This window comes from Scyliorhinus canicula, chromosome 18 (genome assembly GCF_902713615.1).
Source record: "Scyliorhinus canicula chromosome 18, sScyCan1.1, whole genome shotgun sequence".
NCBI lineage: Eukaryota > Metazoa > Chordata > Chondrichthyes > Carcharhiniformes > Scyliorhinidae > Scyliorhinus > Scyliorhinus canicula.
In genome coordinates this window covers 94,919,190-94,939,438 of record NC_052163.1, presented here as the reverse complement: position 1 = coordinate 94,939,438, position 20,249 = coordinate 94,919,190, and the positions used below count along the sequence as shown (strand labels likewise).

Below are 20,249 nucleotides of genomic sequence, written 5' to 3'. Positions count from 1 at the left end.
CTCACTTACCTAGTGGTGCTGAACTCAACTGTTGCATCATTTCTTGCAGTTTAAATAAGGTGTGCTAGTCTGAGGCTTGAATCTCAGAGCCAGGTGTGAGGCAGGGCGGTCCGTGTTGTCGGATGCAGTGGGGGCAATGGTAGATATTACACAAGGTGCCTGCCCTGTTGGGGAGGGGATTTGGTACAAACCAGTTACTGGGCGGGACTCTCCGGTCCGCCAGTCGCATTCCCCGGCACGGCGCACCCCCGCCAGCAGTGGGATTCTTCGTTCCTGCAGACGGCCGGCCTATGGGGTTTTCCATTGTCGCTACCTCACACCGTTGGGAAACCCAGTGGGTGCCCTGCTGGAAGACCGGAGGATCCCGCTAATGGAGAATTCTGCTGAGGGAGTTTGTGTTTTTGGGTGTGAGCATTGGGAATCTTGTTGTTGGCGGAGTTTTGGGTGTAATACAGAATGCTATGGTTGCAGGAGAGTTGGGTGTGACACAAGGTGTTTCTTGTTGGGGGAGTTTTGGGTGTGACACGAGGTGTGGTGATGTGATTTGCATAGCTGTCTGCCATTGGTGCAGAACACCGGCTTACCATTGGCCCTGGTCGGTCATGTGCCTCTTGACCGATTGGATGAGACCAGTCATGTGACAGCTCTCCGATTGGTCGAGAGGCTGAGTTAACCACGCCTCCTCACCGAGGTATAAATAGTCGAAGCGCCCGGCGGTCGTCCATTTTATTGTAGACATTCGCAGGGCTAAGTTCTAGCTTATTAAAGCCTAACTTTTGTATAGCAATTCGTCTCTCGTGCAATTGATGGCTCATCAATTTAATAAGCTAGATTTTTGAAGATGGAGTTCCGGATCAAGCCCGAATGCCTCCGCATCAGCCCGCAAACTCCGAACTCTGCAGAACTTTTTCAACATTGGCTGGCATGTCTCGAAGGATACCTGGAGTCTGCAACCAGCCCCGACAAGTCCACGGGGCCCCGCTACTACTTTTGCGGGTTTGCGAAACACCCTCGCCCACGCTGCCCAGCCCGCTCCGCCCTCTGTAAGAGCTGCGGGAAGAAGGGCCACTTCTCCTCCGTCTGCCAGGCCAAATCGGTCGCTGCGGTTCCGCGCAGCGACCGGGGATCCCCACCTCCAGGCCCTTGCTGGCCCCTCCTGGACGCCGCGCAACACTCTCCACTGTGGGCCTTAAGTCCGCTTACCACCAGCTCCCCCCCGCGCGAGTGACCGCAAATACACCGCATTTGAGGCAGATGGGCGCCTCTACCACTTCCTCAGGGTTCCATTTGGTGTCACAAATGGGGTCTTGGTCTTCCAACGGGAGATGCACCGAATGGTCGACAAGTACGTATTATGGGCTACCTTCCCGTATCTTGATAATGTCACCATCTGCGGCCATGATCAGCAGGACCATGACGCCAACCTCCAGAAATTCCTCCTAACTGCAAAACTCCTTAACCTCACATACAATAAGGATAAGTGCGTGTTTAGCACCGACCGTCTAGCCATCCTCGGCTACGTAGTGCGTAAAGGAGTGATAGGCCCCGACCCCGAACGCATGCGCCCCCTGATGGAACTCCCTCTCCCCAATACCCTCAAATCCCTCAAACGTTGCCTGGGTTTCTTCGCATACTACGCCCAATGGGTTCCCAACTACGCTGACAAGGCCCGTCCCCTCATTCAAACCACGACCTTCCCGCCGTCGACAGAGGCCTGCCAGGCCTTTAGCCGCATCAAAGCGGACATCGCAAAGGCCACGATGCGCGCCATCGACGAGTCCCTCCCCTTCCAGGTCGAGAGCGACGCATCAGAAGTTGCTCTGGCGGCCACCCTGAACCAAGCGGGCAGACCCGTGGCCTTCTCCTCCAGAACTCTCCAGGCTTCCGAACTCCGTCACCTCTCTCTGGAAAAGGAAGCCCAGGCCATAGTCGAAGTGGTGCGACATTGGAGGCACTATTTGGCCGGCAGGAGGTTTACCCTCCACACAGACCAACGGTCAGTAGCCTTCATGTTTGATAATGCACAAAGGGACAAGATCAAGAATGACAAGATCTTACGGTGGTGGATCGAGTTGTCCACGTACAACTATGAGATCTTGTATCGTCCTGGGAAGCTCAATGAGCCTCCTGATGCTCTGTGCCGCGGTACCTGCGCCAGCGCGCAGATAGACCGCCTCCGCTCCCTCCACGCGGACCTCTGCCATCCAGGGATGACCCGTCTCTACCATTTCATTAAGGCCCGCAACCTGCTTTTCTCCATCGCGGAAGTCAAGACAGTAACCCGTGACTGCCACATCTGCGCCGAGTGCAAACCGCACTTCTACCGCCCCGAGCGCGCACACCTGATCAAAGCATCCCGCCCCTTCGAACGTCTCAGCATTGACTTCAAGGGGCCCCTTCCCTCTAACAACCGCAACATTTACTTCCTGGCGGTAATTGACGAATTCTCCCCCTTCCCCTTCACCATTCCCTGCCCCGACATGACCACATCGACCGTCATTAAGGCCCTCCTCTCCATCTTCTCCCTGTTCGGCTACCCCGCGTACATACACAGCGATCGGGGGTCCTCCTTTATGAGCGACGAGCTGCGTCAATTCCTGCTCAACAGGGGCATTGCCTCTGGCAGGACGACCAGCTATAACCCCCGGGGTAACGGACAGGTCGAGCGGGAGAATAGTACCATGTGGAAGACCATACTACTGGCCCTCCGGTCCAGAGATCTCCCTATTTCCCGATGGCAAGAGGTTATCCCCGATGCCCTACATTCCATCCGCTCCCTCTGTACAACAACTAATCAAACACCTCATGAACGTCTTCTTGTTTTCCCCAGGAAGTCGTCCTCCGGATCCCCTCTCCCGACGTGGCTGGCCGCCCCGGAACCATCTTGCTCCGGAAGCATGTGCGGGTCCACAAGTCCGGCCCGTTGGTGGAACAAGTCCAGTTACTCCACGCTAACCCGCAGTATGCGTATGTGGAGTATCCCGACGGTCGGCAGGACACGGTCTCCCTCCGGGACCTGGCACCCGCCGCGTGCGGCCTTCCCCCCCTTCACCACAGACCCCCCCCCTGTTTTTTTCCCCCAGCGCCCCACTCAGGTCACCCCTTCCCCATCCATGGCGTCTCCACAGCCAGCTCGGGTGACGGAGACTATTCAAGGACCATCGCTCCCAGACTCCAGGACGTCAGCGGAACCACCACCATCGGCTGAACCGACGTCACCTACTCCACTGCGGCGGTCTGCCAGAACGTCACGGGCCACGAAAAGACTGATCGAATCGATTTAAATTTCAACACCTCCACGGACTTTATTGGGACTTTGTGTAATATTGCTAATTGTCTGGGCCAGTGGGAAGCCCAAAATGTAATAACAGAAAGTAGAGAAAATTTTTGTCCTCCCGGCTGCTACTCATATCACCAGTTCTCCCCCCCGCCCCGCCCCCGGCTCTCATTGATACCCCCCCCACCCCCACCCCCACCCCCCCACCCCCCCCGGCTTCTTTCTCTGCAAGGGGTGAATGTGGTGATATGATTTGCATAGCTGTCTGCCATTGGTGCAGAACACCGGCTTACCATTGGCCCTGGTCGGTCATGTGCCTCTCGACCGATTGGTTGAGACCAGTTATGTGACAGCTCTCCGATAGGTCGAGAGGCTGAGTTAACCACGCCTCCTTACCGAGGTATAAATAGTCGAAGCACCCGGCGGTTTTTATTGTAGACAACCGCAGGGCTAAATTCTAGCTTATTAAAGCCTAACTTTTGTATAGCAACTCGTCTCTCGTGCAATTGATGGCTCATCACGAGGTTCAGTTGTTAGGGGAGTTTTGGGTATGACACATGGGTCAGTTGTTGGGGGAGTTTTGGGTGTGACACAGAGCCTGTATTGTTGGGGGACGTTAAGGTGTGACACAGATTTTCATGGTTGAGGTGAGAGTTTGGGTGTAATACAGAGTGCTATGGTTGCAGGAGAGTTGGGTGTGACACAAGGTGTCTCTTGTTGGGGGAGGTTTGGGTGTGACAAGAGGTTCAGTTGTTAGGGGAGTTTTGGGTATGACACATGGGTCAGTTGTTGGGGGAGTTTTGGGTGTGACGCAGGGCCTGTGTTGTTGGGGGACGTTTGGGTGTGACACAGATTTTCATGGTTGGGGGTGAGAGTTGGGTGTGTCACAGGGTCTCTTGGGGAAATTTGTTTCGTGCAATACTGGGCTTGTCAGGGTGATGCTGGGTGTTGTGGGGCACTTGGCTGTGAGTCCAGTCTGTTTTTATTGAAAATAGCTGATTGTTCACTTTTCCCTCAGGTTTGCTTTATTACGCCGGCCATGGATATGAAAACTATGGGAACAGTTTCATGGTTCCCGTTGACGCTCCAGGTTCCTACACATCTGAACACTGCCTGTGTGTCCAGAACATTCTGCAGTTTATGCAAGAGAAACAAACTGGGCTGAATGTCTTCCTCCTTGACATGTGTCGCAAAAGGTGTGGAAAAGGAGAAATTTCACTCTTAAAATCTCACTGCTCAATTTCCATGTTCAGCAGTGTTGGGGAATAGAGCAGTCACCATCAAACACCCCCAGGGCACCGAGAGCATGGGACAGCATAGGTTAGATTTCCCAGGCAACACTTCCAAGGCAGGTGTGGTATGGGTCAGATCAGTACTTTCCAAACCCTTTCCCAGTATGACTCTGTTTATACATTTTTACAGATAATGCAAACAAACTTTTAAAAATAAATTTGCGCAGTTATTCCTGCATACATAATACAGAAAAAGACAGGATAAGCTCAGAATTATGGTCATGTGCCTCTGAAACAGGATAAAAAGGATTAAAAAATGAAGCTTCCGTTGCTGAACACCTACCTTTTCACGCTGGGGGTTACAGGCCACAATTTAGGAAGGCCTAGGTTAGGTACAGAACAGAGTTCCCTCTACAGTTGGTGCATCAAACATTCCTGGGCAGGTAAGGCACAGATCAGACGTCAAGTAACTCACCCTCTACGCTGTGCCACAGTGCAGTCAGGTTAGAGAATAATAAGCTTCAGAATTCATAGGTAAGTTTGGGCAGCAGTTTAGTTTTCTCCCTCTCCCAATACCTGGGCTGCGCAGCAACTAAAGCCACTTATAACTTGCTCCGCCAATGCGCACTTATCCCACTCCTCTGACGAGAATCTCTGGTATGATTATTTTGTTAAAGTTCCCAATCTCTGACATTCTCTGTGTCCCTCTCAGCGATTACGTCATTCTTAAATCAGGGGCAGACTATAGGCGCATATCCATGAGGAATTGGGTGGAGAGGCTGCCCGAAAGGTGAAGGATTTTCATTGCCCTTCACAAATGTCTCACCCCCCCCCCCCCACTTCATCAGCACCACTGGCAAAAACAAAGATGAACACTCGGCACATAACGCAGCTTCCTTAGAGAGAGAAAGTTAACGTTTCACATTGATCCTCTTTCATCAGAACCGATGTGAGTGAGGAGCAGTTTTTCAGCAGATTCAGAGTCAAGAAAAAGAGGTTGGGAGGCAGGTGGGGGAAGGGGGGTTTGGGGTTGGATATTGGGGGTTGCCATGCGGAGAGTGGATTGGGGGGGTGGTCGTGGAGTGGGGGGGTGTCGTTGAACTACAAGGAAATAACAGCGGCAGAGGATAGGAGGGAGGGCAGAAATTATTAACTGCAACAGTGATGATGGTTCAAAGTGAAATGGATTGCAATGGGACCAGAAGATATGTAAACGTGACTAAGGTTTTCCTTGTAACTTTACCTTCTCAGGAACATGCATGATGAAATTATTCCACAAATGGAAGCCCTGAAAGTCACGGCAAATATTGTCTATGGTTATGCCACGTAAGCAGTACACCTGTTATTTATCCACTCTAATTTTAGCCAGTCTAATTTATAATTATTTACAGTGTTGCCCCTTAGGGGTATCCCGACTTCAGTCACTACACATCAGAGAAAGATGCATGTATGTTGTGACCTGCGGAATCCACAGAATGCCATAGAATCCCGACAGTGCAGAAGGAGGCAATTCGGCCCATCGAGTCTGCACCGACCCTCTGAAGGAGCACCCTACTCCCCAGCCCTATCCCCGTAACCCCATCTAACCTGCACATCTTTGGACACTAAGAGACAATTTTAGCATGGTCAATCCACCTAACCTGCACATCTTTGGAATTTGATTGGACTTTGCGCTTTTCACAACTTAGAACTTCATATCAAGCTGATTTGCCACCAATTAATTCCTCTTTGAAGTGTAGTCACTCTAGAAATGTAGGAAATGTGCTGGTCATATTGTGCACAGCAAGCTCCCATAAACAGCAATGTGATATTGACCAGATAATCTGTTCCATTGCTGTCATGTTGCTGGTCCTATCTTGTGTGCCAGTCCGTGTGGTGGTCCTATCTTGTGTGCCAGTCCGTGTGGTGGTCCTATCTTGTGTGCCAGTCCGTGTGGTGGTCCTATCTTGTGTGCCAGTCCGTGTGGTGGTCCTATCTTGTGTGCCAGTCCGTGTGGTGGTCCTATCTTGTGTGCCAGTCCGTGTGGTGGTCCTATCTTGTGTGCCAGTCCGTGTGGTGGTCCTATCTTGTGTGCCAGTCCGTGTGGTGGTCCTATCTTGTGTGCCAGTCCGTGTGGTGGTCCTATCTTGTGTGCCAGTCCGTGTGGTGGTCCTATCTTGTGTCCCAGTCCGTGTGGTGGTCTTATCTTGTGTGCCAGTCCAGGTGGAAGTCCCCAGGGTGAGAGCTGTAATGTAAGAGTGGGTGTCTGAATGGTAGGCATCAATCAGCCCTTGGTCTCATGGCTGGCTCCTTTTGGAGACTGTTAATGATCTACGGACATGGCACTTATTGAACTTTTCCAGTTGCCCGGATGCAGAGGCGTATGAAATCAGCCAAGGGGAACTTACAAATGGGATTTTCATCAGCTTCCTGAAGAAACGTTTATTGGAGGATGAAAAAATCACTGTCCTGCTAGATAAAGTTGCAGAAGGTGAGTTTAATTTTACATAAAGAATAAAGATCCCCTCAGTGGCTTAAGACGCTGATCGCTCAGGCACTGGGCCACAAAGAGTTGAAAACATTGAAATGAAATGAAAATCGCTTATTGTCACGAGTAGGCTTCAATTAAGTTACTGTAAAAAGCCCCTAGTCGCCACATTCAGACGCCTGTCTGGGGGGGGGGGGGGCTGGTACGGGAATCGAACCGTGCTGCTGGCCTGCTTGGTCTGCTTTAAAAACCAGCGATTTAGCCCAGTGAGCTAAACCTTAAAGAAGGAAGCCATTTTATTTCCTCCATCCTATACAAACCTGATACTGTTCTTTGTGGTAATGTTGTAGTTATCCAGCCTGAGGTATCCCATCTCCCTGTTGGCCAGTGACAGTCTGGCTGCCTGCCCATTCTCCCTAATATTGTGCTTCATGCCCATCTCATTGATGTTTATCTGAGGGAGTGTGACCTGTGACCCCTGATTATCTACTGACCACACTCCCCAGTAGGATTTTGATTTGATGTGGCCTATTCAAACCAAGAGTTTTTGCTGATTCATCATTTGGTTGCTCGAGTGTGTGCCTGTGGACGCTGATGCAGTAGAGGAGAAATGGTTTCTTCCTGTCCTGAAGTTGGTACACCCTCCCCCACAGATGTTAACCCATGTCTGGGTACAGTGTCACGGGCGTCAACTGCCCTTCAGTGTCTTGTCCAAATGGTCATTCTAAATTTGGATTGCACCTGGGCTTTATTGTTTTTAGTAGGCCACGGACGTGTCAGAACCGAGTAGGTAAAAGAAAACCATGTTGATTGCAAAGCAATTATATTTACAGTATACATCAGATCTCAGCCGGGTCTGCTCTGTCGGTTCCATACCTGGCAGACTTTATATAGAACTCAATCATGAATGTCCTCGGGACTCCCTGCCTTCTTAGCGGGGAGCTCGTACTCGGCGAGACTCAAGTGGAGACTGATTGCGCCAATTTCATAGGTGTTGTGCGGGCTATGACATTGCTGTGCACACTTCAGCACCATGATAGCTGCATTTAAACATTGAACCACCTGCACAGCTTTTATCTTCCATGTTTTCAAAACGTCAAATCATCTTTTGCTCCAAAAGTCATGTTTTTGAAAGTACACTGGGATGTTCTGTCCCAACAGGAAGGGCTTGTGACATGTGACATGCCTCTACTGTCGCTAAGGTAATGCTGTTTTATTTAGACAGTTTCACTTTTTCATTTATTCTAAGCTTATCCTCTCTTTCTCATCTTAAACTTTCATATTTCCGTCTGTTTTGAGTCTCCAAATGATATCAGTCGCTTCCTGCCTACAGCACATTGTTCCAAAGATGTGCAGGTTAGGTGGATTGGCAATGCTAATGGGGTTACAGGGATAGGGTGGGGGTTTGGGCCCAGGTAGGGTGCTCTTTCAGTCGGGGCAGACTCGATGGGCCGAATGGCCTACCTCTGCACTGTAGCGATTCTATGATTCCTGTCTCCCCTATTTTGCCCAATGTCTCTGTTATCCCTCTGGTTTCTTCCCTTATCCTCTCCTTGTGTTCTCCACCCCCCCCCCCCCCCCCCCCCCCTTTCATTCGCCTCGGTTCCTCACTTCCCTGATTTACCCTTGGCTCCCAAACTTAAAGATCAATCTCCTGGGCACTATTGTTCACAACCCAGGCCAAAGATAATCGGGGGCATTGAAGAAAAACAAAGGCCCATATTGTCCGGGTATTCACACCGGCGGGTATGCTTGCCGTGGGTTTCTCGGTGACAAGGGGTGCATTCAATGATACTGTTAACAATGTGGGACCAGGAGACCACCACCGGCCAATAGCAGGCCACCTCTCAGCCAGGTTGCATGGAAAACTTGCCCACTGCTTTTTCTTTTTTCATTTTCCATTGACACATCTTTGTTTATTAATGTTTATAGAAATCAGGAAATAGGTTGGTTGACAATGTGTGATGAACCCTCCCAGGAATATTTCCAGTTTAGAGTTAGCATCCCTATTGTGATCCATCTCCCTCCTTCTCACTCCAGGCCTGTTATTCTTATCCAGAGTGTTTAATGTAATTTATGAAGACCGGGAGCAGCTGCGAAGGGCTATGGCTGCTGATCTCCCTTTGAGGTGATGGTACTTCTTATAACCCATAGGAATGATTAATTACCCAAAGGAATCTTGTGCAATATGAGTTCCCCCAATAGGGAGCGGGGGGACCTTTAACAAATGTTCACCTTGTATAGAGTCGGCCAGTAAGGCACCGACTTGAGAAGGCCCAGTAGGGAACTCCTGTATATAATAGTAAATTGTAAAATAAAGTAAGTTTTTGTTTTCGACCAGCTTTGTGTGAACTCTTCATGCCCCTTACAAAAGTAGATAAAGCCACCACTGCAGTTCAGGCATAATGAGCCATTTTGAAAAGGGTACAGCCAGACATTGTATATTTTATGTATGTCGGAGCAATGCAGAATCTACACTAGTTTCTAACTGTGCAACAGTTAAATTATTGCTGCAGTCATAAAATGTCTGCATTCCTGCTTACCATTCAGCCCTTTGGTATCTGTTTACTTTATTCTGAGTCCACACCCAATCTTAAACGATCAAGCACAGTCAGCATAAATCAGAAGCTCCAGCTTTGACAAAGGGTCATCTGGACTTGAAACATTAGCCTTTTCTCTCCCTACAGATGCTGTCAGACCTGCTGAGATTTTCCAGCATTTTCTCTTTGGTTTCAAAAAGCACCGGTATCAAAATGGGGAATCATCAGTACTGAATGGGAATTTGAGGTGCTCCATTTTAAGCGCTTGCCTGCTCCATTCTAGTGGGAGGGTGAAGAGATAGAATTTGCTGCGATGTGCAGTTGAAGAAGCTACCAGGCTGAATAAATGAGTTAAGAAACCCAATGCTTTCTCCCACACAGTCTCTTTCCCTTTTGTGATTTCAGATATGGGGAAGTGCGCAATTACAAGAGGAAGACAAGCTTTGGAAATCCGGAGCAGCTTGTCAGAGAGACGGTCACTGAGAGATCACATTAAACCACCCAATTCTCAGGATGAGTGTTCAGCGAGGAATCTGCAATGGGCCAAGGCCCATGGTACGAGAGAGTGTTCACTCCTTTTAATGCTACACCACCCCCCCCCCCCCCCCCCCCCCCCCCAACTGAAATCGGACAACTCGTCACAGAGTGTGAATCAAACCCGGAATCTTTCTGTTTTGTGTGGCTCAGTACCACACAGTCACGGGTGCCCTTAAAAAGTGACTTACTGAAACATTATTTGTTGCTGCCTAAATGGCAAAGCCTTCTTATTACAAGCATTGGTTTTGTGCAGCAAGGAACTGAATCGTGGAAAGGGAAATAACTCCGTGAGAGAGGATGGTGAAGTTCGCTCTCGGAGTGCAGAATTCAAGAAAGGTTCAGGAAGTTGGTTCTGTTGTTTTGTTTGGAAACGGGGAACTTTTAAGGTGAAGTTCCAAAACGTCACGAGGGATTAAATGAGATTGATTGAAGCAAATTATTCACCACGTTAAAGTGCTCCCAAACCCAGGGGACAATGGGATTACGAGTAAGAAAGAAAATTAGGGGCTGGGGTGGCACGGTGGTGCAGTGATTAGCATTGCAGCCTCACAGCACCGAGGACCCGTGTTCGAACCCGGCCCCGAGCCACTGCCTGTGTGGAGTTTGCACATTCTCCCTGTGCCTGTGTGGATCTCGCCCTCAATCCAAAGATGTGCAGGGTAGGTGGATTGGCAACACTAAATTGCTCCTCAATTGGAAAAACATTTTTAAAAAGAAAGAAAATCAGAGAGAGCGGCACGGTGGCATATTGGTTATCACTGCTGCCTCATAGCGCCAGTTTGCACATTCACCACGCGTCTGCATGGGTGCCATGGTTTCCTCCCACAGAACAGAGATGTGCAGGTTAGGTGGAGTTATGGAGATAGAGCGGGCCTAGAAAGGGTCTTCTTTCAGAGGGTCGGTTCGGACACGATGGGCCGGATTTCCTCCTTCTGCAATGTAGGGATTCTATGGAATTTTTACATTGAGGCCGAAGTAAATAAAAGATAAGCAGTGCTGCTCTGGAAGCAGTGATTGGGTGATAATAGGTTTTAAAAGCCATGATAGTATGGCAGCATAGTGGATACTATGCTAGACTAGTGATCCAGAGGCTTGGACTAATATTCCAGAGACAAGTTCAAATCCCACCTCAGGAGTTTGGGAATTTAAATTCAGTTAATTAAATAAAATTGTATTGAAAAACTAGGACCAGCAATGGTGACTATGAAACTGCCTGATCGGGCAGCACGGTGGCGCAGTGGGTTAGCCCTGGTGCCTCACGGCGCCGAGGTCCCAGGTTCGATCCCGGCTCTGGGTCACTGTCCGTGTGGAGTTTGCACATTCTCCCCGTGTTTGCGTGGGTTTCGCCCCCACAACCCAAAGATGTGCAAGGTAGGTGGATTGAACTCGCTAAATTGCCCCTTAATTGGAAAAAATGAATTGGGTACTCTAAAATTTTTTTTAAAAAAAAGAAAAAAAAAAAAAAAAAAATGAAACTGCCTGATTTTCATTTTAGAAAAGCCCATCTGCTTCACTAATATTCTAAAGGGAATAAAAACTGTTGGGCGGACCCTCACCCCAGCCCCCACCCCCGCAGCGGGAGATCACTGTTGGTGGGATTGGAAGATCCCATTGGCAGGCACGGTCAGAAAACCCCACCTGCTGTATTTACTCTTTCTGGCCTGTACGTGACTCCAGCCCCACAGCAATGTGGACGACTCTTAAATAGTGTCTGAAATATCCAGCAAAGAGTGAAAAAGTCTAATAAGAATAATAAGAATAAAACCGGATGTGCCATCTGGCATTGACCTAGGCAGGACACTACAAAGGCACCCCACCCAGCCCAGTCGACGCTGCAAGCTCTTTCCTACTAATGACAGGGAGGCTCTGTCAAAATTTGGAGAGCTGTCCCATAGACTAATCGAGAACAGCCTGACTTAGTCACCCTCACCGAATCATATCTACAACCAATGTCCTACACCCCTCCATCACCACCCTGAGGTTATGTTCTGTCACACCAGCAGAACAAATCCGCCAGAGATGGTGGCAAAGTGGTATTTTCAGAGGCAGGGAGTGACGTGGGGAATCTTCAGCAATGACTCTGTACCCCATGAAATCTAATGCTATCAGACATGGGCAAGGAAGCCTCATGCTGATTACCACCCTCAGCACTCCTCCATGTTGAAGACCACTTAAAAGAAGCACTGAGGGTAGCAAGGGCACAGATTGTACTCTCAATGAGGGAATACAATGTCCAACATCAAAAGTGGCTCAGCAGCATCACTACAGGTGAGCTGGCCATCCACAGGTTATTTCTGTCAAAATGGGCCTGCAGCAGGTGTTGAGAAAACCAACGTGACAAAACACCATTACTCAATCAGACCATTACTCAAGATGGTCGGTAGCACCACTACTGACTGAGTCCTGAACTCAAAGCTGTCTATACAGATTCTACTGTCAGCAGGTGGTGAGAGAACCAACCAGAGGGAAAAACCCAATGATCTTGTGCACATTAACCTAGCTGTCACAGATGCTTCTGTCCATGCCAACATTGGTAGGGGTGACCAGCACGCAGTCCTGGTGGAGACCAAGTCCACTCTCCATACTGACAATAACCTGTATTGTGTTAAGTAGCATTATCACAGATTTAGAATACATTCAGCAACTTAAACTGGGTATCTATGAGGTGCTGTGGGCCATAGGAAGCAGCAGAATTATATCCAACCACAATCTGTAACCTCATGGCCTGACATATTATCCCTCATTCTATCATTACCAACAAGCTAGTGGACCAACCCTGGTTCAATGAGGAATGTTAAAGGGCGTGCCAGGACGGCAACAGTAAAATGTGGTGTCAACCTGATGAAACTGCAACATAGGATTACATATGCATGTTAAGCAGCAGAAGCAACAAGTAATATACGGAGGTATACAATCAACAGATCTGATCAAAGCTCTAAACTCTTGCCACATCCAGTCATCGATTAACAGGACAATTAACAGGAGGAGGAGGAGACTCCATGAACATCCTTAACTTCATTGATGATTCAGTACAGCAAGTGGGTGTAAAAAAACAATGCTGAGGCGTTTTCAACTATTTTCAGCTAGAACTGCAGACGAGATGATTCATCTCAGCCTCCCCCTGAGGCCCCCAGAATTAAAGATGACAACTTGATTCATACCACACAATATCAGGAAACAGCTGCGCACACAGCATAAAGCAAAGGCTATGGGCCCCAAGAATATTCTGGTTGCCATGGGTAGACTTGTGCTCCAGAACTGGCCCCGCATCTAGGCAAGCTGCTCTAGTACAGCTGCAACACTGACATCTACCCGACATTGTGGAACCATTGCCCAGCCATGCCTTGCCCACAAGGCAGGACAAATCTAATCCAGCCAATTACTCCCCCACAAGTCCACTCGTATCGACAAGAGAATGGACAAAGTTGTCGTCAGTGCTATCCAGGGGCACTTTCTCACCAATAGCCTGTCCTCTGATGCTATGATGTCGGTAAGGAGTTCTACAATTTTGAGGTGCCTCCAATGGGTCTGAATGTCAGGGCAGTTAGTGGTAATGTTGGGGGTTTAGGAGATGTGAATTCATCTAAGCTTTGACAAAGAGTCATCGGACTCGAAACGTTCGCTCTTTTCTCTCCCTACAGATGCTGCCAAACTTGCTGAGCTTTTCCAGCATTGTCCCTTTCATTTCAGATTCCAGCATCCGCAGTAATTTGCTTTGATCCGGTATTTTGATCAGAATGCTCACTGTCCAATCGATCTGTTCTTTCTAGCTCTTCCAGAGAGCAGTTATGTCCATTTTGAATGTGGAGTCACAGTTCGTCTGGGATTTGCAGCTGAGTTTTCGAACATCATGATCATTTATACCAGGATAGAACAAACTCAGAAGGACATCGCTAAATGTGAAGCCAGACTGGCCGATTTTTCAGAGGTATGGAACCATGCAGCAGGCTTCTCGGTATTCTTCTTTCAAGGATCATTGATGCTACAATGACAATGTTGGCGTGAAGTGGTTTGTTTCTCACTGATGTGGCGGTAATAATGTAACTCCAACCTGAATCCAGCATTAGGACCTGACCTGGCCCCTACATGAGAGGGAGGCTGGCTCCAGGGGGAGTGAGACTTACTCCAATCTGCTTCGGACTCTGTCCAGCCCATCACGCCCAATGGAAACTCCAAATTTAACATTGCTTTGCACTGATACTTAACTCGTGGGTTTTAAGTGTACCCCAACAACAGTAATGGGATTTTCAGAAGGGCAGCATATAATAATCCCCATTTACATTACATTGGTGTCTTTGGAGGCGCGGGCCACCAGCTCTGGAGAGGGGGTTAATAGGCAACGAAAACCAAAGATGGGTATCTGTTGCTGGCTGTGGGTTTGTTCAAGTACATGCGATTCATACCCTGGCTCAAAATGTTGCATTCACAATCGTGACAGCAACATGTGTTAAGTAATGGGTTAAGAGACATTGCAATTAGTTGTCTCATTTATGTTAAGTGTTCAATGATTGTCTCATTTATGTTAAGTGTTCAATGATTGACACTGATATGTAAAGGGGCTTCAAGTGGCCTCTGGATCAGGTGATGTGCAGAGTTCTGTGCAGAGTCAGTTGGAACAAATAAAAGTGGTTTGATGAAAAAGGAGCAGAACTTTTGCCTCTTCATATCACAGCAGCGAATACGTCTAACAACATGTGTCCAACCTTCAGGTCTGGACATTAATTCTTTGGTAATTTCCAGCTTCATCACACAGAGGCATCAATGACACAGCACAAATAATTGTCGGAAAACGTAGCCTAGGTTCCTGTCATTCTGAGGAAACTTGTATTTTTGCCATTCTTCTGATAGTCTAATGGGCAATTAGCGGCATGCCGCACAGGTAACTACATTCAGGATTGATGCCTGGTCTATGCTCTCAGTTGGAGGAGGCATCGAGATTAAAATTGGCTTCAGTGCTTCTGGGTTAAGCAGAGGAAAGAGAGACAGAGTTTGTGCTCTGCATTGCTATCCACTGACCCCTGGTAGAATATGCTGCCTTAGATCATTGGGATTGCCCATGAGGTAGCAGAGGGCGAACCGCACCTCAGCAAGTGAATCAGCACTTTAAGGAGAGGGGTGGAGGGCAGGTGGGGGGAAATATAGTAAAGAACAAATCTGGAATATTTGCTGTGTATCTGTTTTCGTGCTACATTGATGGGGTGACCCCATTTATGGCAGAATTCTGGTTAACAAAGTGATTTTCTTCTTTAACTATCTGAATCATAGGACCTAGACATCAGCCTGAAGCAGACAAACAAAGACTGTCCTGAGGAAACAGGCAGCATCCTCAACACCGTCAGGAACTTTGACTATCCAGATAAGTGTCTCTGCACCAGGCTTATTGGCCTACAGAAGCTAAGGGTAAGCTCAGAAACATTGGTACCTCCTAAATTACCAGCTTGTGTTTAAACAGTATCAAAATGCCTCAGTGCTTTACATACAGCATTACCTTGTTCTGTATGTTATAAAGATTAAGTCAGAGAATCCCTGCAGTGCGGAAGGAGACCATTCGGCTCATCAAGTCTGCATTGATCCTCTGAAAGAGTACCCTACCTAGGCCCACTCCCCCGCCCTATTCCTCCTAATCCTGTAACCCCAGTTAACCTGCACATCTTTAGTCTGTGGGAGGGAACCGGAGCACCGAATGAAACGCACACAGATAAGGGGAGAATGTGCAAACTCCACACAGTTACCCAGGGCCGGAATTGAACCCGGGTCACTGCCGCTGCAAGGCAGCAGTGCTAACCACTGTGCCACCATGTTGCCCTAATGTGTCAGCAACAAATCTCACAGGCAGCAATGAGAAGAGTGACCGACTAAGCTGTTTTTGGTTGAGGGAAGGGCGATTTCCAAGAAATGCTTATGTCTTCTGGGATGTTTAGCATCCACTTGAAACACTGCCAGAATATTAGTTTAATATCTCCTTCAAAGGACAACAGTGAAGTCCTCCCTCAGTAACGAGCTGACATGTCAGCCTGCATTATACTGTACTTTTAGATCAGAGAGTGGGTCGTGATCCCATAACCTTCTGCTATCAAATGAGCCAAGCTGTCACATCAGCTTACTATAAAATCAATAACTTCATAGCTCCCCATTGGCTTGGGAAGTAAATGCATCAGTGCAGAATTGATCAGAAAAAGTGTCAGTTTTAAATTGAGAGTGAGGAAGGAAGGTATTAATGGCCTGGTCAGGTGGGAAGAAAAGTGGCAGCGGGAAGTCAATCTGGAAAGATGTGAGGTAATATATCACAATAAAGACAAGGAAATAAATGGTACAATTTTGAGAAGTATACAACAAAAGGACCTTGATGTACTTGCCAAGATCCCTGAAGGGCAGCAGGACAGGTTAAAAAGATAAGGCATACAGGGTAGCTTCATTTTTTTTCCAAGTCACAGGATATAAGAACAGGGAAGTTGTACAAGAACTATACAAAATACCAGTTAGGCCACTGCTCGAGTACTGTATATTTTTGGTTGCTGCATTACAGGAAAGATGGGATTGTACTAGAGAGGATGCAGAGGAGATTTATAAAGGGTATTGTTCAGACTGGAGAATTATAGCAAGGAAAGGTCGATAGGTTGGAGTTGTTTTCTTTGGAGAGAGGAGGCTGTGGAGAAGTTAATTTAATTGGGGTGTCTAAAATTATGAGGGGCCTAAATGGAGTAAATATGAAGAACTTATTTCCTTTAGTACAGAGTGAAATAATCAGATGTAAAGTAATTGGTATAAGGATTAGAGGGGAGTTCTTTTTTTTAAATTTAAAGTACCCAATTCACTTTTTTTTCCAATTAAGGGGTGACTTAGCATGGCCAATCTACCTACCTTGTGTATCTTTGGGTTGTAGGGGTGAGGGCCACGCAGGCATAGGAAGAATGTGCAATTTCCACATGGACAGTGATCCATCACTGGGATTGAACCTGGATCCTTGGTGCCGTGAGGCAGCAGTGCTAATCCCTGTTGCATTGTGCCGCCCTAGGATTAGAGGGGGGTTCAAAAGGAATTTTCTTCACCCAGAGGGTGTTGGGGGTCAGGAGGTCGCTGCCTGAAAGTGCCTATGGTCACAATAATGACGTATTTTGCTTTCTGACGCTCCTGTGACAATGTTGAAGGCAATATATAAAAACAATTTCTGTTGTGTTGCTAATTTTGACAGGACATGGTAACATAGAAACAAGACTTGTTCTGCATAATGCTTGGACCTTGTAGGCTACTGACCAAGAGTTGGAAAATAGGCTGGATAGCTCTGGCACAGACTGATAGGCTGTATGGCCTCCGTCTGTGCTGTACATTTCAAATAGTGTAGGTAAGGTGGGGTTATCCACTCTGAATCTAAAAAAGAGAGAATAGAATACTTTCCAAATCATGAAAAATCTAGAACCAGTGGAGGCCCAAAAAGATGCAAGGGTCCATGTGTACAGATCATTAAAATGTCATGGGCAGGTACAGAAACTAATCAAAAAGTCTGGTGGAGTGTTGGGCTTTATGTGTAGAAGTGTGAGAATGCAAGAAGTACAGTACAACTGTACAAAGCTGTGGATAGGCCACATCTGGAGAACAGTAAACTCCTGTCATTTACAACCACCTTTCACAAAGCTTTTGTAAACCCAATCACTTATCACGGCCCCAATTCTTCACCCATCCCTCACCCTATTGGTCCTGAAATATCTTCAGAACCTGGAATTGTTTCTATTGAGGTTGATTTTTAAATACCTGGTCATTGCCTTCAAGGGATTACAAATGAGAAAAGGAACCTAAAAGTAAGAGTTTGACTTCCTAGATACTGGTCGTCGGATTCGAAAGCACAATATGGATTGGGAGATTGGCAGATGGACAGCCAGCTAGTGAGCTACTGCTTTCCAGGTTTTAATTTCTTTAAACAGATTTGTGTTTGGGTGAAGGGTTAAAAATACATGAGCTAGGGCGGCATGTGGCGTAGTGGTTAGCACTGGGACTGTGGCACTGAGGACCTGGGTTCGAATCCCGGCCCTGGGTCACTGTCCGTTGTGGAGTTTGCACATTCTCCCCATGTCTGCGTGGGTTTCACCCCCACAACCCAAAGGTGTGCAGGGTAGGTGGATTAGCCACGCTAAATTGCCCCATAATTGGGGGAAAAAAATTATTGGGTACTCAAAATTTTTTTTTAAATGCATGAGCTTCTTTATGAAGCATGAATAAGCTCAAAGCCATTCTGCTAAATAGTATGCTGGCACTGTAGAACAATTATATTTTGGGTAAAATTAAGACTCTAATAAGGGCAGCAGGGTAGCATGGTGGTTAGCATAAATGCTTCACAGCTCCAGGGTCCCAGGTTCGATTCCCGGCTGGGTCACTGTCTGTGTGGAGTCTGCACGTCCTCCCCCTGTGTGCGTGGGTTTCCTCCGGGTGCTCCGGTTTCCTCCCACAGTCCAAAGATGTGTGGGTTAGGTGGATTGGCCATGCTAAATTGCCCGTAGTGTCCTAATAAAAGTAAGGTTAAGGGGGGGGTTGTTGGGTTACGGGTATAGGGTGGATACGTGGGTTTGAGTAGGGTGATCATGGCTCGGCACAACATTGAGGGCCGAAGGGCCTGTTCTGTGCTGTACTGTTCTATGTTCTATGTTCTAATAGTGTGTAATGGAGATTTTTTTTAATGATGACTGCATTCAAGGACATTGCTTTTTCACATTTTGGGTGTGAATTTGAAGGATGTCATTGCTCAGGAGAGATATGTAAAGAGTTAGGAGTTTTCCACATCTGGGAGAACAACGCCCAGATGTAGTCGGCAATTAATTTGGCAATGTTAAACTCTGAGGAGAGATTGCGCACGGAAAATCCCTGGAATTTTCAAGGTCGAGGGGTGATACGATCAACATTTTGAAGATATTTTGAGGAACTGATAGGGGAGAGAGGGAGAGAAATTATTTCCACAGGCAGTGGTGTCAAGGAATAGTTTATATGGCGTAAATGTCAGGGCCTGACCTTTCAGGAGTGAAGTTAATAAGCAGTTCCACGCGCAAAGATAACAGAAATTTGAAACGCTCTTCTGAAAATGGCAGTTGAAGTTAGCTCAATTAATTTAAAATCTGAGACTGATAGATTATTATTAACCAAATATATGAAAGATTCCCTGGGGGAGGAAACCTGGTCCACCTCCATCAAAATTGCACAGGCGTGGGAGATGCCTTTCTGCCAGCCAGGTCTAGTGTGCCACGTTTTGACAGGAATCAGCCCACAACCTCAAAAGGCACTCCAAAATTCAGGTAGCCGGAGAATGGGGTCAGGAATCCTGGAATTGGAACCCACCCACCATTTTTTAAAGGGCTCTTGAGACATCCCAACTCCAGGCCAGAATATAGGAAATGCAACAACCGGAAACATGATACCTCCAACATTGCCGTTCTCCCTCAGCATTGCACTGAAATATCAGCCTGGATCCAATTCAAAGATGTGCAGGCTGTGGTGATGTGCATCACTGTAAATACACAGTGGGTTAATGTAGATACACTAGGACACTGTAAATACACAAGAGGTTAATATAAATACACTAAGACTTGTAAATCTCAGTGCAAACTGCCGTGCACTCAGGCAAAGGTTTGAGCTCTCCCTGGTAGCAGCCGACCTACTAGACATGGCCAATGCTGAAAAGACAGAGCTTCTGCTCACAATTGCGGGTGCAAGTACAGAACAAATCTTCAAAACCTTCAAGTACTCCAGAGGGCAAGAAAAGAGAGACTTCCAGACAGTTCTGGACAGGTTCGAACAATACGGTGAGGAAAACACAAAAAAAACCCAGAAAACGGTAAAAAAGACGCCAATACTAACCACGAGGCCGAGGTAGGCGAGCAACGAACGACAATTTTGATTGGCGACCATCTTGGAAAAAATGCCGCACATGTGCAGCTGAGAGAAGAGCGCAAAGTAAAGGAACAGCGATCTGTGCATGCGCAATCGCTTCCAACGCTCTACGTCACAAGCTTTGTGATGTCAGAGGCCCTGGACCATGCCCAGTCAAAGGGGAAATGCCCCAAAAGAAGAAAAAAAATTTGAAAGCCTCAAAATAGGATTCTTTCACCTGGAATGACAGCACACAGCCTAATCTTCGACCAGTAGCTGAAAGTAACCTCCGCAGAACCCTGCAACAAGCAGTTAGCACCACCTTAGAAGATGATATGGTCCTT

General features: G+C 47.5%; 1 protein-coding gene across 3 annotated transcripts in view; it reads left to right on the top strand.

Annotated features, from left to right (window-relative positions):
- Nucleotides 1–20,249, top strand: part of malt2 (MALT paracaspase 2) — a 128,236-nt gene that overhangs the window by 70,781 nt on the left and 37,206 nt on the right. For all 3 annotated transcript variants that reach the window (XM_038777594.1, XM_038777593.1, XM_038777592.1), the window contains 6 exons: nt 4,296–4,473; nt 5,761–5,835; nt 6,852–6,979; nt 9,922–10,071; nt 13,824–13,981; nt 15,319–15,453. In XM_038777594.1, the coding sequence (XP_038633522.1) occupies nt 4,296–4,473; nt 5,761–5,835; nt 6,852–6,979; nt 9,922–10,071; nt 13,824–13,981; nt 15,319–15,453 (824 nt within the window). The remainder of the gene's footprint in view (nt 1–4,295; nt 4,474–5,760; nt 5,836–6,851; nt 6,980–9,921; nt 10,072–13,823; nt 13,982–15,318; nt 15,454–20,249) is intronic.